Source organism: Sus scrofa, chromosome X (assembly GCF_000003025.6).
Source record: "Sus scrofa isolate TJ Tabasco breed Duroc chromosome X, Sscrofa11.1, whole genome shotgun sequence".
Classification (NCBI taxonomy): domain Eukaryota; kingdom Metazoa; phylum Chordata; class Mammalia; order Artiodactyla; family Suidae; genus Sus; species Sus scrofa.
In genome coordinates this window covers 101,583,172-101,609,881 of record NC_010461.5, presented here as the reverse complement: position 1 = coordinate 101,609,881, position 26,710 = coordinate 101,583,172, and the positions used below count along the sequence as shown (strand labels likewise).

Here is a 26,710-nt window from a genome sequence, read left to right as displayed (position 1 = left end):
AGCAACTATGTGGCTCTCTATATTCAAGAATAATGGAAAATGATGGAATTAAAGGTCAGGGAAAATGATTAGGCATTGATCATGTCATCAATGATGTCAAAACCCCAATGTCCACTCGTCTAAAAATGCTAAGGAGTCATGTTTATTCTACGTTACTTCGATACATTTAGCTTGATAGTTCTGACATCCTATATAAAAGTTCAATGAGAATTTCCCACATGGGAACAGATAAGATACCTCAAATCCTTTTTGAAAGTAGGCAGGATATAAATTAATAAACAAATATAAAACAGAGACCAAAGAAATGACACTTTCAGAATACATATATTTTCATTAATCTATAATGTTAATTTTAAAATCACTCATTCACTGACTCACTACCTAAAATGTACCAGGCACTCACTCATTTTTACACAATGCCTAATATGTGCCAGACTTCTATTGTGACCTACAGATGCAAAATAAAAGATGAGTAAGACATGGTTCCTGCCCTCAAGGAGCTCACATTCTACTATGGGAAACAGAGAAAATTAATTATGACAAAGTATGACAAATATTGCAAGAGAAATATGCATTAAGTGCTATAAAGATACACTGAAAGAAGAGATTAATTCTGCTTCAGGAAGAAATGAGCAACATTTATGCTGAAACTTGCACTCTGTGTCCTATGAAACTCAAAACTTAAGACATATATAGAAAAGTAAAATAAAAATTAAGACCAAAAATTTTGTTTATCACATAAAGAATAAACTCAAATTTCAAGTTCACAAATTAGCCCAGATCAGCATAATGGAATCAACATAACAGTGAAACTGAGAGTGACTTGTTCCCCAGTTTGGCTGACATTCCCTTCTTTTCTCATTCATTTAAAGGTTCCACCCCAAAAATCAATTATTTACTGAATGCTTGCTTACAATTTAAATAATACTATGTTGGATCTTAAAAGATAACAAGACATGATGTCTAATCCAGGCTACCTGGATAAAAACATTGACAATGGTCCACATTTCCTAGGAGTTCTGAATAGTAAATGACAATTTTACTATATATTTGGTGGAGCCAACTGTGAAAGAAATATGTGTGCTTTGGGGACTGTATGTTATAGAAAACCAGAAATCCATTCTGCACTTCATTTGGAGTATAAAGAAGATATATGTGTGGCGTAAACTATAAAAAAGAGAGATAATTTGGAAGTATTTCCAGTTATAGGACAGATACCATTACAGAACAAATGATATAAAAAGAAAATATTCAAGGTCTCAGGCACGTGAGTACTTGACCACTTAGAGTACAAAAACTAAAAGAATCGTCTGCTAAGAATCATTTAACTATGTTAATTTCTTAGTCACCTGGGGAAGTTTATCTCTAAGAAGAATTAAAATGAATAACAAATACTGTATCTCTATGAGATGATGGATGTTCAGTAAACTTACTGTGGTCATCATTTCATGATATATGGAGATCAAATCATTACGCTGTACACCCAAAACTTATACAGTGTTGTATATTAATTATAGCATAAAAGTGGAAGAAAAAAACTTAATCAACCAATCTACATACAAAAGAATAATAATAAATGGTACTGAGTAAAAAGACATTGTGAAAGATCTTTTTAGGGGAGACATATGGACCAAAGAATTACATGGCAGAATTATGGGGTGTTTGGATTGGTGACTGGTTGGAAGCTAAGAAATCACTTACTGAATCCAGCATGAAGTAAGAGTATATACTAAAGAGACTGTGGCCACAGAAACAGAATAGGGGACAGAACCAAGGGACAGTATAGAGAATGAACATATTAGACATATTAGGATCAGAATCCACATATGTGATAAAGTATACATTGTCTGAAGAAGTTCTTAAGACCACTATAGATAACTAGAGTGAATTTAAATAGACTACTACTCCCATGGCAAATGAAAAGTAGTTAAAATTCTCATCATTTGAAAACCAACAAAATGAAATATAAATTTTAAAAAGGTAGCAATTACTATCTTCCAGCATTAAAATATATACATTGTTACAAATACAAAGCTTTCAAACTCAAAAACCTAAATAACTAGAATCATCAGATCCTCCTCCTTTGTACCAATCATCTGAAGACTGCTTATATGCCATTTCTTTTAGAGACTGAAGTTAATAAAAATTTATAAGACTCTCATACAGATTCCAGTAAAAACAAAGTATTTGAAAATTAAACTACATTTTTTTAGCATTGGACATTTATTCATTCAATGAACTTTTTTATGTGCCAAGTAATAACAGGAAATGAAAGTGATCCCCATTAAGAGGTACAAACTATTATGTATAAAACAAGCTACAAGGCTACACTGTACAGCACAGACTATATCAATATTTTATAACAACTATAAATGGAGCATAACCTTAAAAATTGTAACTTACATAATATTGTACATCAACTATACTTCAATTTAAAAGAAAGAAGGAGGTCCCTGCCCTTAAGGAGCTCACAGTCTAGAGAAAGGGACATATTCAAAACAAACTATAATACAATGTGGTAAGTGCTAAAGAAACAGAAATATACATAGTGTTAAGGGAGCATAGATGACACCTGAGCTTGTTCTTTTACAATGATTTTACCAGTTGCCAGGGAACAGGGTATGATACTAAGATGTAGGCAGGGGCCATATTTAGAAAGATCTTGCATGCCATGAGCTAAGGAGTTTGAATTGTATCTTGCAAGCAATGGGGAACCATAGAAAGGTTTTAAGGAAAAGAGTTAACATGATCAGATTTTTATTCTAGAATAGCAATTCTTGATGGCAGTATGAATGATGGAGTGGTGGTGGGGGGAGTGAGTGAAGGAGGTTGGTGAGAGGATAAATGGGAGATTTGAGGGAAGAAAACGAGTTAGAAAGCTAATATTCAGTTCAGGTGAGTGACAAGGGCCTGAACTAAGGTAGGGAATCAATTAAGACGTAACAAAACTGTATTTTTAGCTATAGCTCTGTGTACCAAAATAAACAAGGATTCATATTTAAACTTTTCCAACAGATCAACCTAAGATTGGTCCTGTAACTAACTAGTTAATATTTAACTTTAAAAGGATTTTTTATTCTGTTGGAAAGACCAATTTTTAGTTCCTTGATTGTTTCAGCTTAGTTACTTTAGAGAGTCTGCTGAAATTTTTAGATAAGGCACACATTAAAATATGTTAAAATGAATTAGTGAACTTCCTAGACTCAGACAATAAGGCACTCTCACTTACATGGCATGCTGAAGATTAGTTCGCAGTTTAACATAGCTCATTGCTGCTCTCTCCTGCTGTTGCCTTGCTTCCTCTTGTTGTCTTTGAGCTAACATCCATGTTACCTGCGTGCTTCAAGGAGAATTTTATTCTTCTTTTAACTTAACTTTTTTCTATGTAATTAATAAAGTTATAGTACAGAAAATGATCAAATGTACTTACTTATAATCAAGAGGAGTTTGATGATGTTCAGTCTGCATTGGATAGACACTCATGAAACTATCCTCAGGTCGTAATCTTTTGGGCTCTCTCATAATCGTTGAGGTGAGTTGTGGAGTCTGCATCATAACTGGGGTGTGCAGTGTTTGTTCTCTGCTTAGCCACATACTGTCACTACTACTGCTTTCTTCAGCTGAAAAAGAAAATTAACAGTGATGAAGTTTAGTCACTAATTTTGACTAAGTGTCTAATAGAACCTGTTCAAGTTAACAACATCTGGTTACCTTCCACATGCTGGTGCTTGGAACAGGGGGATACAAAGATATGTAAGGTGCAGTTCCTGCCACACCCTTCAGTCTAATCGTGGGAAAGAAAAACACAGGCAATTTAACACACTGTGGTAAGTGCTAAAAGAGAGGGAAGCACAGGTAGAATGGGAATCAGTGAGAGAGATCAATGAGATCAGAGTTCAGAAGTGACTTCTGATTACAGCAGATACTGTGTGGACTGTGAAGTTTCCTATGCAGGAGGAAGAACATAAGCAAAAGCACTGAGGCATGACTAAACAAACCAAACTAATCCGCTGATATTTGTCAATTTTTGACCTGCAAAAATCGTCAATTTCTTATGTTCAAACTAAGATTCTAATACTTCTGGAGCAGACGGCAAAAGATAAGGCAAGAATCAATTTAGGGAGTTCCCGTCATGGCTCAGTGGTTAACGAATCTGACTAGGAACCATGAGGTTGCGGGTTCGATCCCTGGCCTTGCTCAGTGGGTTAAGGATCTGGCGTTGCCGTGAGCTGTGGTGTAGGTCACAGATGCGGCTCAAATCCTGCATTGCTGTGGCTCTGGCGTAGGCCAGCGGCTACAGCTCCAATTAGACCCCCAGCCTGGGAACCTCCATATGCCACGGGAGTGGCCCCAGAAAAGGCAAAAAAAAAAAAAAAAAAAAAAAAAATTTATACAAAGTCTTATAAGCTGTGCTAAGGTGACAGGAATTGCTGCTGAAGGTTTTATGGGAAGTGATGTGATGAGTTACATGTTTTAGACAAAGTAAGTGATAAGAGTGTGGAGAGTGGGCTTGAGAATATGAAGATTATCACGAAGACTACCACAACACTGTAAATCAATTACACTTCAATAAAACTTTAAAAGTTGGGGGAAAAAAAGGTGTTCCCACTGTGGTGCAATGAGATTGGTGTGCCTCTGCAGTGTCAGGATGCAGGTTCAATCCCTGACCCAACACAGTGGGCTAAAGGATCTGGCATTGCCACAGCTCTGAGATCCAAGATCACAACTGCTAGGATCACATCCCTGGCCCAGGAACTCAAGAGGCCTTGGGGTGGCAGAAAGAAAGAAAAAAAGAAAGAAGGGAAGGGAGGAAGGGATGGAGGGAGGAAGGAAGAAAGAAAGAAGAAGGAATATGAAGAATAGTGAGCAAACAGGCCACTTAAGAGGCTAACTGTGTAGACCAGGTAAGTCAGAGGTTCAGATGAGAAAAACTTCTTAAAATTTGTAGTGATATCCTGGGAACGCATCTTTTAATTTGATAACTATTTTCAAAAGAAGGAAAATTTATTTTAACTTTCTATAAACCATCAGTCCTAACTATTTTAACTAGTCAGAGATACTGTAAGATAGATTTCTCCCCAGACTGGAATATTGGGACTATATAACCAATCAAGTCTAAGATTGTATAAATGGTAAGCTTATGCATTTATATTAAAACAATCCATGGGACAATCAAGTTTTAAATACTAGTGGGTAATGATGTCCCATCACCTTGAATCTAGGCCCTGTGATTCTTTGATCAATAGAGTATGATGGAAATTATGCTCAGTTTCTGGCCTTAAGAAAATGACAGCTTCCAAAGTCTTTGTCTCTTGGGACACTTGGTCTTAGAGCGTAGTCACACGCTGTAAGGAAGCCAAACAGCCACATAGAAAGGTCCACACATAACGTGTTCTTGGCAGACAATTCAGCTGAGGTCCCAGCTGACAGCCATCATCAGATATAGATATAAGTAAAGATGTCTCCATATGATTCCAGTCATCACCCTTTGAGCCTTCCTAGCTGAAGCATCAGATGTCATGTACCTGCCATGTCTTAAGTTTGGGGGGAGGGGGTAGTTTTTTACTCAGGAATAATAGCTGGAACAAATTTTACTAACTATACTAATTTGTTTATAAAGTTTCCAAAGGAGAGGAAAAAAGTCCCCAGGCCCATTTTGAACCAACCTTACAGTATTAAGAAGCTAAGAGATGCAAGTGTCATAATATATTCTTACCTCTAAGATTATAGATAACAACTTCTATTTCTATCGAGTTCTTTATGATTAATGACCTCGATAGAAATTTAAAAGTTGGAACCTCTCTGAATCTGTTGTTTCACTTAAACTCTTAGCTAACAATTGGCTCTAAAATACTGAGTCCATATTTCTGTGCATAGAGTATACAGTATGTAAACCAAGTGCTCTAGAGTGACAATGCTTGGCTGTGCTACTTAATATCTGTGTGACCTTCAGGTAAGTTACTTCTCTGTACTAGTTTTCTCACCTAAAAAATGAGAATGTACCTAAAGAGTTGTGAAAACCTAATTTATGTGTATACAATGCTTAAAACAGTACTTTCCACATAACTGGACACACTGTACAAAATATCATTTAATACACATCTCAAATTTTAAAATAAGGTGGCCCTTAATCAATTCAGTTGGTAAAGATATGAAGAGAATAAACTATACTCTTACTGAGTGCAAGCTGCATGCCTTCAACCACTTTCCGTTTTCCTGTAGATGGTTTTGATTTTTTACTTCGCACAGTTGACCCCCTACTGCTGATTCCACTAATGACTGACATGGTGTCATCATCACCACCAGCTAGCAAAGAATTTCGGTATGACATCAGCGGAAGCCATACATCTTCTCTTCGGAGTGACATCTGAAAGGTCATGAACTTTTCCAAGTAAACATACCTTAAAAAGGAGTGGAGATCATTAGCTTTGATATATTAAATTGCCATAGTTTTTTTCCTTTTTGCTTATTCCTAATAATCTTAAGGCTCATACACTACTTAGAACATACAATGATTTAATTAGAGCTAAATTAAAAAGTAAATTAGAATGAAACAAAATAATGGTTGATAGTCCACACTTGCTCAAAGCATACAAAATAAGTGAAGGATATTAGTGTTCTCTCTCTCAAGATGTCTCTATTCTATCCTAACTGTACAGGTCATTTGTTAGAACAGACCTGAGTCATACTTCTGCAAAGAGGATTGGATTAAAAAAAAGAAAAAATCACACAACTTGGGTCCTAGTCCCAGCTCTACCAACCCCTGGCTGTGTGAGCAAGGGCATATTACTTCACTACTCAATCTCAGCCTCAACAGTATACTGATGAGCATTTTTGTCTCTATCATGATTCTCACATTAAATAATTCACAGCATTTCAGTTTAGGATCTTTTGAGCATCTAAGTCCCAGGCAATAGGGATAGATACAAAGGTGAATCAGATAAGGTCCCTACCTACAAAAAATGTTTCAATCTTACGGAAGCCTAATAGACTATCTATTGTTGGATTCAAGTATCACAAACACTCTATGGCTTATATATAATATGGCAATCAAAAATGAACTAATATTTGTGTGACTACTGTGTGCTAGATGTTTTCCTCTTGGGTTCTTTAGCTTTATTCCTAGAATCTTGTGAGGGAAACATTCTCTCCATTTGACAGATAAGAACAGAATGGTTAAGAAAAGGTAATATACAAGTTCCCATTGTGGCTCAACAGTTAAGGAATCGACTTGTATCCATGAGAATGCAGGTTTGATCCCTCAGTGGGTTGAGGATCCAGCATTGCTGTGAGCTGTGGTGTAGGTCACAGACATATCCTGCATTGCTGTGGCTCTGGTGTAGGCCGGCAGCTGTAGCTCAAATTGGACCCCTAGCCTGGGAACCTCCACATGCTGCAGGTACGGCCCTAAAAAGACAAAAAAGAAAAAAAAGAAAAGTTAATATATCCATGGTCATAAAAATGAGAAAGCAGTGTAACTATGATTCAAATCCCAGGCTTCTGACAGAGTTCAGTGTTTATTATTTAAATTAAGTTTCAAATACATGAACAAAATTTTCATCAACTAAATGTAAACTGCAACCCAAATTTTGCTGTCATAATAACAGCTAATGCAAATAAATTCAGAACTACCAGTTTTGAACACTATTAAAGAGAAAGGATCTATCAGTTACAAACATACTGTTTGGTGCTGAAGAGTGGAGATTAGTATTCTGATCCAGAAACAGATAAATATGTGAGGTGCTAAATGTTAATTAACTTGATTATGGGAATCCTTCCTCAATGTGTGTGTACGTATGTGTATATTAATTCATCATGTTGTACACTTTAAAGATACTACAGTTCTATTTGTCAATTATACCTCAATAAAGATGAAAAAAATTTTTAAGGATTTTAAAAGCAGATGAGTTGGACTGTGTGAATCTTATTTAAATCCTAATTAAATCAAATGAACTGTAAAAATAAAAGCCATTTATGACATCTGAGACTACTAGAAATTTGAACAATAAATGGGTTTTTAATAAAATTAAGGAACTCTTGTTTATTTCTTAAAAAATCTAACCATTTTGGCCACAGTATAGTATTCCATTGTTTATCTATCTATTGATCCCATTTTCTAGCTGACAGTTTGAGTATTTAGTCAAATTCTTTTAGAGTTCCTCTAGGATATCTACCTATGACTCGAATTACTAGACCATGAGGTAGGGCTAACCTTAAACTTTACTAAGTATTGCCAAATATTTCCACAAAATGATCCTGCATCAATGTACTCTGCCACTAGTAATATACAAAAGTCTCCACTGCTCCACATCCCTGGCAATACTTGGCACTATCAGATTTCTTAAATTTCTACTTATCCGCTAGGTGAGAAATGTTTTTTTATTACTTTTACTTGTATTTCTATAATTAATAGTCTCAATGCAATTTTTAACTGGGATAAATTCATATATAATAAAATGCACAGAAATTAAGAATAAAGTTGGATCAGTTTTACAAATGAATGCAACCACATAACCCATACATCTATAATTAAGATACAGGATGTTTCCATGACCCTAGAAAGAATACCCTGTATCCCCTTTCCCATTAAGTTTCTCCAGCCCCAGAAGTAACCATTACTGTGATTTCTATCACCATAGATTAATTTTGTCTGCTTTAGAATTTCATAAAATATCTACATAACCTTTAAATGCAAAATACTGGTGGACTTTCAGAAGACATTGTCTATACTATGAGTTATTCATATTCTTCTGTCCTTTTATACCTCAAAGCTTTGGGTTGGGGGTGGGATGGGGGTGAAAGAAGATCTTGAAACTTTAATTCCATTTGTTGGGCTCTCTTAGAATGTAAGCCACCATTTTAGGAGACACACCATAAAAATAACCTGTTTAAATGGTCTTTGAGGACAGGACTACTAGCGAAAGTACAAAGATAAAAGGGGAGGAGGGGTAGGAAGGGAGAGACACATTTCTACTTTTCAGTGTAATCACAACTCAGAACAGACCAATATGCTCCTGATGGATCAGTGATATTACTGTCTGTTAAATGCTCCTTCCTTGGTTATAAGCAAAGAACACAAATAAGAATACACGAAGCATTCCAGTTATACCCCTAAAGCCATAACTAACTGGTAAGGCACTCACAGAACTAAAATTATGTATTATGCATAAAACAGTTATAATCCTTAAATTATACAAATTACAAAGTTTTTAGTGCATTAATGCAATCTTACAAATCTAACATGAGAGACATACCAAGTACAACAATCTTTAAGAATTCCAAAACAGGAGTTCCCATCAAGGCACAGCAGAAACGTATCTGACTAGGAACCATGAGGTTGTAGGTTCAATTCCTGGCCTCGCTCAGTGGGTTAAGGATCCGGCGTTGCCAAGAGCTGTGGTGTAGGTCGCAGACGCAGCTCAGATCCTGCATTGCTGTGGCTCTGGTGTAGGCCAGTAGCTACAGCTCTGATTGGACCCCTAGCCTGGGAACCTCCCTATGCCGCGGGTTCGGCCCTAAAAAGTGGTTAACGAACCCGACTAGGATCCATGAGGAAGCAGGTTTGATCCCTGGCCTTGCTCAAGAGGGTCAGGGATCCATCGTTGCCGTGAGCTGTAGCGTAGGTCACAGACTCGGCTTGGATCCCGAGTTGCTATAACTGTGGCACAGGCTGGCAGCTGTAGCTCCGATTTGGCCCTTAACCTGGGAACCTCCATATGCCACAGGTGTGGCCCTAAAAAGAACAAAAAAAAAAAAAATTCAAAATAAAAAAAATAAAGAATTCCAAAACAAAATTAAATAGAGTATTTCTAGCAAATACATACACTGTTCTTTTGTCTTGTCGGAGTAGTTTAGAAGAAAATTCACTGAGAATATCAAGAAATGCCAAATTCAAAGGTGGATGGCTCTCTCCTTGTGGATTAGGCTCTTTAAAAGCAAATTCTATGCCATCTCTGCAACAACAACAACAAAGACAAATGTAAATATATTTACATTTTATACCACTGTTACTTTCTTTAAAACACACATACACACAGCACAGCTGGTCTTTTATTTCAAACGTGGTTTGGTATATCTACATTCTTTCCTCAGTTCTCTGCGGAGAACCCAAATTCTTTCACATAATGATCAATAAATGTTCTGCATTTTTTAAGACCTAATGGAGATCTATAACACAGGGGATTAACTTATAATGATTAAAGACTCGTTTAAGAATAAAGTTTAAAAATTAAACTCTACTCAGGACCTATTTTAACTACATTTAACAACAAATACCTCTATTAATCAAGACAACAACCCAACATTACAGACTATCAAAATGATGACTAAAAAAAAAATCCAGATTAAACCAGGGAGGAAAGAAATAAGGATATTATATGAAGTAAATAATGTTATTACTTCTCAAAATAATTACTACATGTGTGGCCCTTAAGCATTAGCTAAAATTACCATCCAAAGTATTAAAAAGCATACAAAGAAATTTGAGACTTTTAGAGCAAAGTGAAAAGGAGAGAGTGAATTAAAGTTGAGGAAAGTATGGGACTAACTCAAAGAGCAGAATAATTTCTGAAGGGAGTCATTTAACACTTTCATAACTAAGTAAGCAACAGGAATTTTAGAAGACACAAATAAAAGAGGGCTTTCAATGAAACAAAGTTAAAGCCTCTTGATTTTTCCAAAGGCAAGCCTCTTTATTCACAATAAAGAGACAAAGGGCATTAATATCCATGTGTTTGTTATGTTAGAGCTCTAAAATACACTCATACTTAAAAGTAAAACTGATCACTAAATTATGTGCCTAAAATAAAATCAGATGATTTCCAGTTTTGATAAGGCAAAGGAAACATGCAGACAGAGTAAAGGTTGTGGCTCAGAACACAAGAAAAGATAGCTACAAAACAGAGAATACGACCAAAAACAGAAAACTTGAAAGAAAGGAATCACATCTCAAAAATTTCTCTACCTAGCAGTGAGATAATGTGACAAAAACTGTTAAAAGAGATTTTATAATACCTGATGAATATGTTGCTTTTCTTCACATAATTTATAAAAATTTTGTATGGTTTTAATTAAAGCAAAGACTTTGTATAAAAGAAAGATGTTTTAGTCCCAATTCATGTGTCAATGGAGACAGCACTACAACTGGTTCTTAAGAAAGGAGACATGTCATAGATTTGTAAATAAAGTAATAAAGATCAATTGAATTTGGTTATTCTGTTTAAGAGCAAGATACAAAAAACCTTCATGATTAACGAACAGGAGAGCTGAATAAAATATTTGGAAATTACTTGTGTAGCATAGCAATGGCTTCTCTTGTTTTTAACTGATCAAGTCCAAAAGTTAAAGCAAAACGTCGAGCAAGTTCTTTTATGCCGCTGAAAGTTGAGGATGATCTATCAAAATTATAGCCATTTTCCTGTATCATTTCATTAAAAAGCTGTTTGGAAAGAAATAAAGCACGTTAAATTTTTAAATAATTATGTATTATTAATACCTAATTTTAAAATACCACTTTTTTTTTTTTTGGGGGGGGGGGCCACACTCACGGCATGTTTCCAGGTCAGGGAATGAACCTGTGCCACAGCCAAATGCTGTACCTGCTGAGCCACCAGAACTCCCAAAATACAGTGTTGGTTTTTTTTTTTTTTTTGGTCTTTTGAGGGCCCCACCTGCAGTATATGGAGGTTCCCAGGCTAGGGGTCTAATCCAAGCTATAGCCGCCGGCCTACACCACAGCCACAGCAACGCCAGATCCTTAACCCACTGAGTGAGGCCAGGGATCGAACCCGAAATGTCATGGTTCCTAGTCAGATTTGTTTCCGCTGCACCACGATGGGAACTCCCAAAATACATTTTATATTTAAAATACATTTGATATTCTATAAATGAGGCATTGCATTTATTCTAAAACATGGATTTTTAAAAGCATGATACAAATATGACGAAAATTGCAGCACTTATATATATACTCAGACTAGAGGTAGTTATTGACATTATAAACTCTTTAGATTAGTTTAGACAGAATTCTTTTCTGCTGGTATTATCTTCACATCAAGAAGTTTTATCATAAAGTGAGCGAAAAAAAAATAAAAATTTTCAACTATCAAAAGGTGAAAGTCTTCAACAGATAATGGCTACTACTTAAGAATACAATGCAGAGTTCCCTTGTGGCACAGCAGGTTAAGGATCCAGCATTGTCACTGCAGTGGCTGGAATCGTTGCTGTGGCCCAGAACTTTCACATGCTGCAGGTGTGGCCAAAAACAAACAAACAAAAAACCGATATACAGTACAACGAGTACTAATCTGCTGGGGACATAATTGAGGTATCCTCTTGGCAACCTGTAGTGAAAGTTTTAGAATTTTCATGCCCTACGACAAAAGCAATTGTAATGATCAGACTTTATCTGAAAGGAATGATAATAGTAATATATGTGTATAATACATTGGTACAAAAATGTTTGTTTCAGTGCTACTTATAAGGGCAAGAATTGTAAAAGACTTCTACATCAAGCAAGAGAGCTTGGTTACATTGTAGTTCCTCTATAAAATGGAATACTACACAGTCATTAAAAAATGCAGAGGGGAAGTTCCCGTCGTGGCGCAGTGGTTAACGAATCCGACTAGGAACCATGAGGTTGCGGGTTCGGTCCCTGCCCTTGCTCAGTGGGTTAACGATCCAGCGTTGCCGTGACCTGTGGTGTAGGTTGCAGACGTGGCTTGGATCCCACGTTGCTGTGGCTCTGGCGTAGGCCGGTGGCTACAGCTCCGATTGGACCCCTAGCCTGGGAACCTCCATATGCCGCGGGATCGGCCCAAGGAATAGCAAAAAGACAAAAAAAAAAAAAAAAAAAAAAAAAAATGCAGAGGAAAGTACTTAATGGCAGGAAAGTGTTCAGGATTTATTAATATGAAAAATTCAAGATTTCAAAATAGACCACACAGTATGATTTTTTTTTGTCTTTTGTCTTTATAGGGCCACACCCACAACATATGGAGGTTCCTGGGCTAGAGGTCTAATCAGAGCTACAGCTGCTGGCCTACACCACAGCCACAGCAATGTCAGAGCCTTAACCCACTGAGTGAGGCCAGGGGTCGAACCTGCAACCTCATGGTTCCCAGTCAGATTCGTTTCCCCTGCACCATGACAGGAACTCCAGAGCTTTTATATTTGTAAAATGAAATAAGATTTTACAGAGGCATAAAAACATTAGGAAGGCTATTATAAATAAAATGTGGAGTTCCCATTGTGGCTCGGTGGGTTAAGGACCTGAGGTCTTCATGAGGATGCATGTTCAATCCCTGGCCTTGCTCAGTGGGTTAAGGACCTGACGCTGCCACAAGCTGTAATGTTAACTTGCAGATGTGGCTTAGATCCTGTGTTGCTATGGCTGTGGTGTAGACCACACCTGCAGCTCCAATTTGACCCCTAGCCTGAGAACTTCCATATGCTGTACCTAGCCATTTAAAAAAAAAAAAAAAAAAAAAAGAGTTCCCATCATGGTTCAGTGGAAATGAATCTGACTGGCATCCATGAGGACCCAGGTTTGATCCCTGGCCTCGTTCAGTGGGTTAAGGATCCAGCATTGCTCTGAGCTGTGGTGTAGGCCGAAGACGTGTCTCGGATCCCGTGTTGCTGTGGCTGTGGCCAGCAGCTACAGCTCTGATTCGACCCCTGGCCTAGGAACCTCCATATGCTGCAGGTGTGGCCCTAAAAAGACAAAAAGAAACAAACAAAAAAAATTTAAAACATTGCTAAGTGAAAAAAATTAAGGGTAAGTTGTATTTTTTTCTAGTTTTCCTAGAATATTTTCTAAACTTTCTATAGTGAACAGCTGTTATTTCACAGCAAAAGAAAAATTATTTAAATGCTGCCTTTAAATATGCTAAATTATATTAATTTGAATAAAGAAATTCCAGATATGCAAATGAAATTAATATTTTTTAAAACCTAGATTTCTAAAAAGCAAGAAAGTTTACCAAAGTGAAATGGGTTGGGTTATGTTTTACATGCATTTATTTGGACTCCAGAGGGAAAAGTATACTAAGCAAAATGATTTTTAATTAAACCTGCCCTGCCACTGCCAAAATGAAAATGACTGCTATACTTTGATCATAAGATTGATAAATGCTCATTAAAATACATGTGGAAATGTACAAAGAAAAAGGTAAAATTCACCTGAAACCTACCAAAGCAACGTTTTGGTGATTGTTTTTTCGAAACAGATATAAAGATATGCACAAGTTTATATATTTTATTCTCAAACTGTACATTGCAGAGATCTTTACAAATTAATGAATACAGACCTACACTAATTTTAAGCGCTACACAATACCCACTGAAGAGATGTGCTACACAATATATTCATCTGATATCCTATCAGTGGACATTTGGATTATTTCAAATTTCTTGCCATTATAAACAATTTTGCCGTGTATATAATCTTGTACACCCATTTTTGCAAACTTGTCCTATTACTACTGTGGATAAATTTCTAAAAGTAGTATTGCTGACTTAAATGGCATACACATTATAAATTTTGAAATACATTGCTAAACTGCCTGCCAGGAATGTTGAACCAATATATATTGCTGACATACCTGTTTTTCCCATACATTAGGCAGCTGTAGGTTTTGCCAGTCTCAAAGCAAAAAATGATCTTACTTGCACAATATCTACTAGTGAGACTGAGTATCTGGCATTCCCACTTTTATGAACTGTCTATTGCACCCTTTGTCCAGTTTCTGACTGTTACCTTGAAAACTATTATGTGTTTATTATGTTAATCTAAAGCCAGTACTCTTCAAGTCTTACCTGTTGCAAACTGAGAATAAGGGTCTTTGCACACTGAATTTTGTCTATCTGCCTTGTTTTACTCATTGTTTCTTTGATGATATCTCCATAGTCATTATAATACTAGAAAAGAAATTTGAGCAAATTAGAGCTTTGTCTCTAAAAACTATTGGACAATAAAACTAATTTTAGGTTAGTCATTTAAGGAAATTACAAAAGTGAATTTGGTTAAAATTATGCCTTCAAAGACATAAAAGAATGTTACTGAAACTTTTTTAGCATTTCTAAACACATAATCCCTAACATCAGTAAATTCAGAAATATCAGTTATGATCACAGTAAGCTCCAGAGTTGGTTTTAAGGAGATATACCATATAACAATAAGTTATACAGGTTTTTCAGAAATAAATCAAAGGATAGAAACAAAGGACTTATGTTCTTTGTGAACTATTTAGACAACGAACATAATCACAGCTACTTTGATAACTTATTCACTGCTACTGGCATTTAGTTCATGTAGTTTCCAACTGTATTAATTTGACTTATACAAACTAATAGCCTGTTAACAACATTTAAAAGACAACTTATTTTTTTGTGCGGTATTTATACATTATACATGAATTTTTCTTCTAATTTAAGATCTTATTTCAAAATGCACACATAAAGACCAGAAATAACAGGATAACCATGCCTCTATTTGACTAATAAAATTGACTTTAGTCTACAATGCCTAAGTCTGAAAGTTTAAAACTTGCAAAATGGTTTCAAAAATAACTTTAGGAGTTCCCGTCGTGGCGCAGTGGTTAACGAATCCGACTAGGAACCATGAGGTAGCGGGTTCGGTCCCTGCCCTTGCTCAGTGGGTTAACGATCCAGCGTTGCCGTGAGCTGTGGTGTAGGTTGCAGACGTGGCTCGGATCCCGTGTTGCTGTGGCTCTGGCGTAGGCCGGTGGCTACAGCTCCGATTAGACCCCTAGCCTGGGAACCTCCATATGCCGCGGGAGCGGCCCAAAGAAAGAGCAAAAAGACAAAAAAAAAAAAAAAAAAAGAAAGAAAAACAAAAATAACTTTAGGTAAAAAAAAAAATCTAGCAAGCAGCATGCCAAATAACTTAAGTTTCAAAGTACTTTATAATGGTGCTAATGTTCCATCACATACAAAAGTATTCCAAAAAGAGAATTAACTAGGTTTTGAAAAAAATGTATCTATATTTTTTTGTGAAAGCAAAGGCTTAAAATTACATTTATAATTAGATTTTACTTTAAAAAAGGTAAATGTGGTTAAGATAATTACAGAAAATTATCTTACCACATGTAGTAACATTCGGTTAGTAAAATCAACAATATCCTTTCTACTACTTAAAAGTTAAAGAATCTTACATGTATTTATGGTAATTGTGAATAACTTATGGTGAATCAAATCAGAATTTTCAGAGCTTAAGGAACCTTAGCTATCACAATGACACAGATAAAGAAAGGCAGGACACAAAAGCTATTGAGTTACTCAAGGTCACAAGCTGCAGAGTAACTATATCATCTAGTTCTTCTGATTGCTAAAACATTTTTTTTTTTTTACGCTATATCAAGCAGGGGAGAGAGACACTACCCTGTTGTTTTAAACTAAATCACAAATGCAATTTCTACTAGTGACAGTTACTCTAAGACAAGCTGCTTCCAGTATTCCAAATGCAAATGAACTCAATAAACCCAAAATGTTCATTAATGGAGGAGTAGAGGTATGAGAAAATGTTACTGAAAATGTTAAATATTTTAAAAGTGATTTCTTTTATACTAGAAAAGTAATTTACTATTAAAAATTCAATGGCAACCAAACATAAAAGTGATAGAAAAATATCTTGCTATCTATTTCTTCAACTTTACCTTCATATACTGCTTGAAGATATCTGCAGCTGTATTCATCTCCACCACAGTATATACAATTAACTTACAAAATGCTGCAAGTAAATTTCTCCTTTTGTGCAGAGCTTCAATTTTACTGGCTTCATCCTCCTGCTGACCATCTGGGAAAAAAGTTCCAAATATTAAAGAAAAAACTGAATAAAATAAAACTTATTATCACTCAATATAAAAAAAGACCAGGGCATTTATTCCAATTGACAAAATTTTTGTGATGTCAAGTAATAATCGGAAGGCTGATGAACATGGAACAGGAACAAGTGGACTGAATAAGAGGATTGATATTTAGTGAAGTCAGGCTAAGCTTGCCTAACACATTCATCTATTTCCATAATAGGATAGTTTGATGATAGACCTGTATATTCAATCTCTATTACTTAAGGCTCTTTCTTCCCTAGGGCCAGACAACCTAAGAAATTCTCCCATCCCTTCTAAAGATGACCCCACCCCACATCGAACCCAACTTCTATTGACAGATACTTCCTTTATATATATATTACAGATATTCAATTAGACTGGCCTAGAAACCATTCTGTCTTTTTAAGATAATTTCACATATTTTTGCTCTGATCCATTATGTGAGATCATGATACTCAGTTATCAAAGGGGCAAAATTATTTTGAAATTCATCATTGAGAAAACTGGACTACAGGCTCCTCCAAGTACTGCCGAAGGATTGTTTCTAATTACTTGAAACTGTGAATAAAATGTAATGAAGTCTTTTACATAAAAAGCTATGCGAACAATTTTCCTCTTGAAAAATTTTACAAATGAAATTACTTTTTTATCAAAAACATTCTGTATAGGAGTTCCCATCGAGAAATGAATCTGACTAGGAACCATGAGGTTGTGGATTCGATCCCTGACCTCACTCAGTGGGTTAAAGGATCCGGCGTTGCCATGAGCTGTGGTGTAGGTTGCAGACACGGCTTGGATCCTGCGTGGCTGTGGCTGAGGTGTAGGCTGGCATCTGTAGCTGTGATCGGACCCCTAGCCTGGGAACCTCCATATGCGACAGGTAAGGCCCTAAAAAGCAAAAATATTGTGTATAAAACAACAACTCTTTTATAACAAGTTTTTACCCTGTCTCTGAAAAGCCTCAATAATTGCTAATAAATTAAAACCAAATTTTGAGGATAGGAATTTAAGACAGACCATCTAAAAAGTTATTACAATTACCTATTCCAGAAAGCCAAAGTGATCTGCTTAAAAACTTATACTGTTTATTTTTTAATGGTATATTGAACATATAAGCTAACTTTTCCTTTATGACTGTGATTATAATGGATTTCTTTCTTTCCTTTTTGTCTTTTTAGGGTATCACCTGTGGCATATGGAAGTTCCCAGGCTAGGGGTCAAAGTGGAGCTGCAGCTACTGGCCTACACCACAGCCACAGCAGTATGGAATCCGAGCCCCATCGGCAACTTGCACCACAGCTCACAACAATGTCAGATCCTTAACCCACTGAGCAAGGCCAGGGATCGAACCTGTATCCTCATGGATACTACTCAGATTTGTTTCTGCTGAGCCATGACAGAACTCCTATAAAGGATATCTATACAGTATTATTTCCAATCATTGTTCAGTACTGCTCTCAGGAACTGGAGGTATAAAGACTTACTCCCCCAAAAAACTGTATTACCCAGATATGAAGAATTTTTTTGAGCCTGATTTATAGTTTTCTTCACTTCTTATCAAAAATTAGCCACCTTTTCTCCTGTGGGGATTAAAGAATGTTAGAGAAGTCCTAACACAATGGGCCTTTTCAAAGATGTCAGATGCCATTATTGTGTTGTCAGCAGCCCTAGGAACATTCCCTACTTTACTCTCCCCTTCGAATCTGATGTTGGTTAACAAATCAAATAGCCATGGGTCTATGGTACCAAAGATTAGATGAGTATGAAAAACAATGGAAACTATCCTATGTTGCTGATGGGAGGTTAAAAGACTAACACTACCTTGGAGAATAATCTGACAACACTTGGTCAAGTTTAAGATGCATACAGACCCTATAATCTAACAATTCCATTCTTAGATATACAGGCACAATGGTGATATTGCAGGTTTGATTCCAGACTACCACAATAAAGGGAATATCACAATGAGTCACATGAATTTTCTGGGGTCCCAGTTCATATAAAAGTTATGTTTACACTACACTGTAGTCTAAGTGCAATAGCATTACATCTAAAAAAAAAAAAGTACCTATCTTAAATAAAAAAAAAAAAAACTTCATTGCTAAAAAAATGGTAATCATCATCTAGGCTCTCATGAGAATTGGAGTAATAACATCAAAGATTACTGATCACACGGGAGTTCCCATCATGGCTTAGTGGTTAATGAATCCGACTAGGAACCATGAGGTTGCGGGTTCGATCCCTGCCCTTGCTCAGTGGGTTAATGATCCGGTGTTGCCGTGAGCTGTGGTGTAGGTGCAGACACAGCTCAGATCCTGCGTTGCTGTGGCTCTGGCATAGGCTGGTGGCTATAGCTCCAATTGGACCCCTAGCCTGGGAACCTCCATATGCTGTGGGAGCGGCCCTAGAAAAGGCAAAAAGACCAAAAAAAAAGGATTACTGATCACAGTTCACCATGACAAATATAATGGAAAAGTTTGAAATGATGCAACTATTACGAAAATGAGTGACATAGAAACATGAAATGAACAAATGCTACTGGAAAAAAAGGCATCAAGAGACTTGCCTGATGCAGACTGTTACAAACCTTCGATTTGTAAAAACAAAACTAAAAAACTATGTCTATAAAGTACAATAAAAGGAGGTATGCTTGTATACTAGGAAAAGCACTTGCACATGCTCAAGGAGATAAGTAAAAGAACATTTCTGTGGAGTTCCCGTCGTGGCACAATGGAAACGAATCCGACTAGGAACCATGAAGTTGCTCTGTGGGTTAAGGATCCGGCGTTGCCGTGAGCTGTAGTGTAGGTTGCAGACACGGCTCGGATCTGGTGTTGCTGTGGCTCTGGCGTAGGCCAGCAGCAACAGCTCTGATTAGACCCCTAGCCTGGGAACCTCCATATGCTGTGGGTATGGCCCTATAAAGACAAAAAAAAAAAAATTCTGTAATACTATTTGTAATAGGTGACAAAAAAGGAAACAACCTGAATGTTCATCAATATGAAAATGGATAAAGTGTGGTTAATTCATATCACATGGTATTCAGCAATCAAGATGAATAAACTATAACCACATGCTGACACTGACAAATTTCAAAAATAATGTTAACTCAAAAAAGCAAGATGCAAAATAAAATGTTCAACATGATACCATTTATGTGGAAGCTAGAAGAGAAAATAAACTACATATTACTAAAAGATAAACAAATTCCTAGTAAAATAAAATTGAAATGCAAAAGCATGATAAACACCAAATTCAGGATAGCAGTTATCTCTAGGAAAAAAGAATACTGGAATTGTGGAAGGATACAAACAAGGGCTTCTTGTGCATCCATGTTTTACTCTTTTAAAAAGCAAATCTGAAACAAATAGAGCAAACTTTGACAAATGCTGGTGGTTGGTATATACAAATGTGTTATATTTTATTCTTTTCCATAGAATTGGAACACATTCTTTTTATTTATTTATTTTGGCCATGCCCACTGTATGTGAAAGTTTCCAAACCAGGGATTGAAGATGTGCCACAGCAGTGACGACACCAGATCCTTAACCTGCTAGGCCACCAGGGAACTCCTACTAAATACATTTCATTTTAAAAGTATAAAAAAAGAACAAAAATCCAAAGAGTTAAGACTGAGAAAAATTCCTGGAAGTTTCCAGAAAATTCAGAAGTACTGGAAAACTTATTCTCATTTCTACTTCCTATGGTCTAAATTAAAGTCAAGGTAGTTCCCAATTAAGAATAGGGTTATGGACCCTAACTGATTTTGTATCAGTTTTACAATGTAACTAAGCTTTCCTATAAAAGCCTTAAAAATTCCCACTCTTTTTTTTTTTTTTTTGGCCCGCACCCATAGCATATGGACGTTCCCAGGCCAGGGATCAATCCCATGCCGCAGTTGCAACCTGCGCCACAACTGCAGCAACACTTAACCCACTGCACCACCCAAGAACTTCCATAAAATCTCCTACTTATCTTTTAGGATTGATACTACATGTTAGTGTATTTCAAAGGTGTTTTGACTCCTACAGTTCAATCAGAACTTCCTCCACATGCCCACAAACCTTTGTACATGCCACTATTACTTATAAAATCACATTATAATCACTTGTTTTTAGATTAGTCTTTTTCACTTGAATTGAATTTTTTTAAGTGGCTGTATGAATGGCATTTGGGACAGGGACCAAATCCAAGCCACAAGCTGTGACCTACATTGAAGCAGCAGCAACACCAGATCCTGTGCCAGGCCAGAGATCAAACCTGCACCTCTGCAGTGACCTGATCCTCTGCAGTCGAATTAACCTACTGTGCCACAGAGGGAACTCCCGAATTGAATTCTTTTTTTTTTTTTTGCCATTTCTTGGGCCACTCCCGCAGCATATGGAGGTTCCCAGGCTAGGGGTCTAATCGGAGCTGTAGCCGCCAGCCTACACCACAGCCACAGCAACGCAGAATCCGAGCCGCGTCTGCAACCTACTCCACAGCTCACGGCAACGCTGGATTCCTAACCCACTGAGCAAGGCCAGGGATCGAACCTGCAACCTCGTGGTTCCTAGTCGGATTCATTAACCACTGTGCCATGATGGGAACTCCCTGAATGGAATTCTTACAGAAAAAGACCATGTCTCATTTTTTCATATTCATAATAGCATCTTGTACACTGCCTAACCAATAAATTTCAAATGAATGTTAAAAATAAAGTGTAATCAAACCAGTATCTGAAAGTGAATGGTGGAAAATTCTAAATAGATAAATGTTAGTACATGAATTTTGACATCTATTTTGGCTACTTTTAAGTTTCTCGATTCTTTTCTGGTTAAAGTTTTTAATACTTGAGAACAAAGCTCTTTACTGATAAATAAGCTACAAGTCATGTCTGTAATTATATATAGTCATGACTCTGCTTTGTAGGAACATGTCAGTTTATGTATGGACATACTCATATTGATGTTATATTATCCTTCAAGTTTAACTTCAGATTGAAAACAAATCCAGAAAGAAGTCACCAAATACTGTCTATTTTTCCGTAATTTATTGTTTAAGTAAGGCATCTGTGTATGCAATTAGGATGCAAAGAGTAACTTAACACTAGGCAAGCTTGGTTTGATTATTTACCTGTGAACATTCCATACTGCTCCAGACTTTTACAGAGAAATCATGGTATAAAAGTATACAGCAGGGAGTTCCCTTCTTGGCTCAGTGGATAACAAACCCAACTAGGATCCATGAGGACATGGGTTCGATCCCTGGCCTCAGTAGGTTAGGGATCCGGCATTGCCATAAGCTGTATGGTGTGGGTCGCAGACGTGGCTCAGATCCCGCGTGGCTGTGGCTGTGGCTGTGGCGTAGGCTGGCAGCTGTAGCTCTGGTTTTACTCTTAGCCTGGGAACTTCCATATGCCGCAGGTGCGGCCAAAAAAGCAAAAAAAAAAAAGGAGGAGTTCCCGTCATGGTGCAGTGGTTAACGAACCCGACTAGGAACCATGAGTTCTCGGGTTCCCTGGCCTTGTTCAGTGGGGTTAAGGATCCGGCGTTGCCGTGAGCTGTGGTGTAGGTTGCAGACGCAGCTTGGATCCCGAGTTGCTATGGCTGTAGCGTAGGCTGGCGGCTACAGCTCTGATTCGACCCCTAGCCTGGGAACCTCCATATGCCGCAGGAGCGGCCCTAGAAAAGGCAAAAAGACAAAAAAAAAAAAAAAAAAAAAAAGTAGTAGTAGTATGCAACAAAAAGTTCATTTAAATAAACACTTTATTCTGCTCTAATTACCTAAATACTGGTATTACGAATGATCAGGAGAAAGGGAAGTAAATTTTATTGAGTACCTACCTACTACATGCCTTGTACTACATGTACTACATGTACACTCACTTTGCTCAGTTTAACTCATACAGTTCTGTAAAGTAGCTGCAAATTAGAAAAACAAGCTCACAGCTAGTGGGAAACAGATTTGATTCCAAAGCCCATGCTCTGTGACAATACCAGAAAGAAGTCACCAAATAGTTTACAATGTTATAAGATATGAACATAAATTGCACTGGAAAACATATCTGTGTTTTATGTTTTAAGAATAAAATATCAAACTAGTGTAGGAGTTCCCATCGTGGTGCAGTGGTTAACGAATCCGACTAGGAACCATGAGGTTGCGGGTTCAATCCCTGGCCTCGCTCAGTGGGTTAAGGATCCTGCATTGCCGTGAGCTGTGGTGCAGGTCACAGATGTGGCTTGGATCTGGCATTTCTGTGTCTCTGGCGTAGGCAGGCAGCTACAGCTCTAACTAGACCTCTAGCCTGGGACTCTCCATATGCCGCAGGTGCGGCCCTAAAAAGGACAAAAGACAAAAATAAACAAACTTTTAAAATTTAAAAAATAAAATATCAAACTAGTGTAATACTTTACATAGTTATTATTTAAATTTGATTTTATGGTAGATACACAGGTTAACAAAAAGACGGCAATAAAATTACCTGCACTATTATTATCATCATCCTGTTCAATGAAGACATGATCCAGAATAAAGCTGAGCAACTCAGACTGCAATGAAGAATCAGGGGTGTAAACTAATGGCTCTAACATGTCACGTCCTCCTGACATAATTTGATGGCTGAAGATCATCAAAATATCACATAGTATAGTGAAGGCCTATTTAGGGGGGAAAAAAGGGATAGCATGCCATAAACCAAAGTTTCTCACCAAGTGCCACAACTTAAGTAACATACATATTTAACATGGAAACAAAATCAAACTTTCTGTATTTGAAACTTTTAAGAAAAAACAATGTCCAGTATTTTCCTAAGATCTTAAGGGTAAAAAGTGTAATTTCTGTAATGATAACTACTGATATTTGCATCATGATTTACTAATAACTGCAAGATAATTTTACAAATATTCCTTTTTATTTTCTGCAACTTCAAGTGATTTGTGCAATATGTTAACATCATCAAAACATGCAATCAGGATTCAATCTCAGGTTTTTTGACTCCAAATCCCAAACTTTACACTGTAACACAATGTCTCATGGTATACATTCTCAAATATGAAATAATGTATAAAGCTGGTACCATTTTTTTCTTCTATGGAAGAAAACTTTACCAAGAAGATGAATATCTCCTAGAAGGTATCTTAGAAGAGAGATCATAAAATTTATGGTACTTTTTAAGCATTCTCATTGTCAATATGTGTGGTGATTAAATAGAAAAAGCATTACCAAGTGTAGGTCTATTTACTAATCATTAAGCAAATCTGATAGTATAATAAACATAAGGCTGAGTTTTATCTTGAGGAGTTTTACAAACACTCTGCCAGGAGTTTATTAAATAGAGTCAAACACTGGTAAAAGTAGTCAGAAGATAACTGGAAAAAATTATCTTTTGGGGAGGGGGTAAAGAAAATAAAATTTGGGGGTCACAAAGTCAACAGAAAATTACATTTAATGTTAAGACAGATTATAATATAGAACACAAAACAGACCTTAATAACTGCTTTGACTTTTTGGGACTAACCACATTTATTTTTTTTCTCTTTACGTTTTTATCTCCTTTTGGTCTCTTCCTCTCATTTTACTACTACAGTAATAATACATACCTATCAGGAAATTTAAGTTTACAAAAGCTTTTGCAACATACACACTAAGGATACAAGGTGATAAGCATGGTGACATTTACTAATTAGGTGAACCGGCAGGTCTTGTGAGCAGACCAGGACATTTTCCTGGAAGCTGTTAGAAAGACTAATACAAAAGCTACTTAAAGACCAAATAATTAATCCCCAAGGCCTGAACTATATATAAAGGACATTACACAGGATAACCTATAAGAGTTACCTGTTAACACTGTAAGAAATAAGGAATATTAAGCCGAATATTTTGGTGGCCTATGAAAATATATCAAAGTAATACTTGATGTATTAAGTTTGGATCAGTGTACATACTTCATTAAATCCTATTCTAAGACTTTAAACTCATTTTATTACATTCAGAAATTTTGTCCCTTTTATCTGAATGGCAAAGAAGAAATTAAAAGTTCTAAGTCCTTTATTGTTACAATTCAAAACTACATACTCAAAACTGGAGAAAATTCAGCAACATTGTAATTACAGCAATATACTTTATTCTTTTGAAAGAAAAATGAATTCAATAATTGGATCTTGACCATTCTAATATCTTATTATGTAATAATTTACATTATATAAATTACTATATGCCCAATCTCTTAGTATGGGAGAGATTAAAAGAAGTTGGAAATGATAAGAAAAAAGATACTAACTCAGGTATTGAATGTACACAAAAATTTTAACTATGAAAATGCAAATGTATCCCATTAAAATTAAGTTTGATATTCTTAAATGAAATAAAGACAAGTGACAAACAAAAAGATTGACTGCTTTCTTTTCTTGGTAGCTTGAAGAAATAATACACTCTAAAATGAAATAAACAGTACTGAACAGAACACAAGCTGCTAAAAAGAGTACTTAATATGACTACTGTGCTCTACCCTAATATACAAAAGCTAAGCAGGACAGGAGTTCCTGCTGTGGCACAGTGGGTTAAGAACCTGACTGTAGCAGGGTTGCTATGGAGGTGCAGGTTTGATCCCGGGCCTGGGAACTTCTATATGCCCTAGGTGTAGTAATAAAATTATTAAATTTCATTTTAAAAAGTTAACCAGGATAAAAATGGTCCCCCCCAAAAAAAACCCTTGAAATCGCAATCATTTTTTACTGTATCAGTATTAATATTTCTTATAAAAATGATTATGAAAACAACTTGCCCACAGAAGCATTTCAAAAGTATGTATCCAAAAAAGCTTAATCCTCTATTAGGAAATTAGAACTGAATAGGATCTTGGTCCCAGGATCAGAATTCATTTTACAGATGGGAAAACTACCTATGGCACCAGTTAACAATGTACTTTCAGAATGAGAAGGCTGGCAGTAATGGAATCAAGAGGGCATATGGTGTGGGAGGTAATACTTTGAAGACAGGGAAGTGGTTAAAATTTTTATTTCAAAGTGTACATTAAAAAAAAAAAACGTATACAATCAGGACAAGCAGCATCTGATAATACTCTCGAAGATAACAAAACTGAATGGACTTTTCCTCCCTGAGGCATACTTGTTATATTTGTTGCTTTCAGAATAACTTACTAATTGCATATACCTACTTGGTATACATGGATCTGTTTACCAAGAGTGGCATAAAGAAATAATAACATAGAATAACTACAATATGAGGGTAATTTATAATGCTCCATATGGAATTAATGTTAATGGAGAGATTTAAATTATTTCTAGTTTGCTCAATTTCAGTATAACTTAAATTTTCTGTATTAGTTCAGATTTTTGTTCAGGGTGGCAAACAAAAGACTGCTATCTATAGTAATTACCTGTTCCTTAACAGTAGTATTCACGTTGGTCAGGTAATGCTGACATATCTGACAGAATACCCTCATCTGTTTCTTTAAACGCAGCAAGTCCTCCTTGAAAAAATTTAACATGAACATTTAAATATACTGTATTAAAAACACATTTCATATTATTTAAGGTATTTTAAATTATATAAAACAGCACCATATATTTAACTATGCTAACTCTCCATGTATTAGATTTAAATTCTTCTTTATTATTTATCAGAAAGGAAAACAAAACCATTTTTATTTAAAATCTCAACAAATTGGTGCCTTAAAAACATCAACTATGGGAGTTCGCACTGTGGCTCAGCAGGTTAAGAACCCAATTAAAATCCATGAGAACTCTGGTTTGATCTCTGGCCTCGCTCAGTGGGTCAAGGTCCATAAGCTGCAGATGCGACTCAGATCTGGCATTGCTGAGGCTGTGGTGTAGGCCAGCAGCTACAGCTCCAATTTTGAT

General features: G+C 36.3%; 1 protein-coding gene across 15 annotated transcripts in view; it reads right to left on the bottom strand.

Moving 5' to 3' along the window:
- Positions 1 to 26,710, bottom strand: part of STAG2 (stromal antigen 2) — a 141,289-nt gene that overhangs the window by 7,524 nt on the left and 107,055 nt on the right. For 8 of the 15 annotated variants that reach the window (XM_013986403.2, XM_005673884.3, XM_021080229.1 and 5 more), the window contains 9 exons: positions 26,227 to 26,319; positions 23,311 to 23,485; positions 16,674 to 16,813; positions 14,815 to 14,916; positions 11,289 to 11,437; positions 9,825 to 9,953; positions 6,178 to 6,401; positions 3,431 to 3,620; positions 3,230 to 3,340 (listed from right to left, as the gene is read on the bottom strand). In XM_013986403.2, coding sequence (XP_013841857.1) covers positions 3,230 to 3,340; positions 3,431 to 3,620; positions 6,178 to 6,401; positions 9,825 to 9,953; positions 11,289 to 11,437; positions 14,815 to 14,916; positions 16,674 to 16,813; positions 23,311 to 23,485; positions 26,227 to 26,319 — 1,313 coding nt within the window. The remainder of the gene's footprint in view (positions 1 to 3,229; positions 3,341 to 3,430; positions 3,621 to 6,177; positions 6,402 to 9,824; positions 9,954 to 11,288; positions 11,438 to 14,814; positions 14,917 to 16,673; positions 16,814 to 23,310; positions 23,486 to 26,226; positions 26,320 to 26,710) is intronic. The other 7 variants (XM_021080228.1, XM_021080225.1, XM_021080231.1 and 4 more) reach the window with 1 other exon arrangement.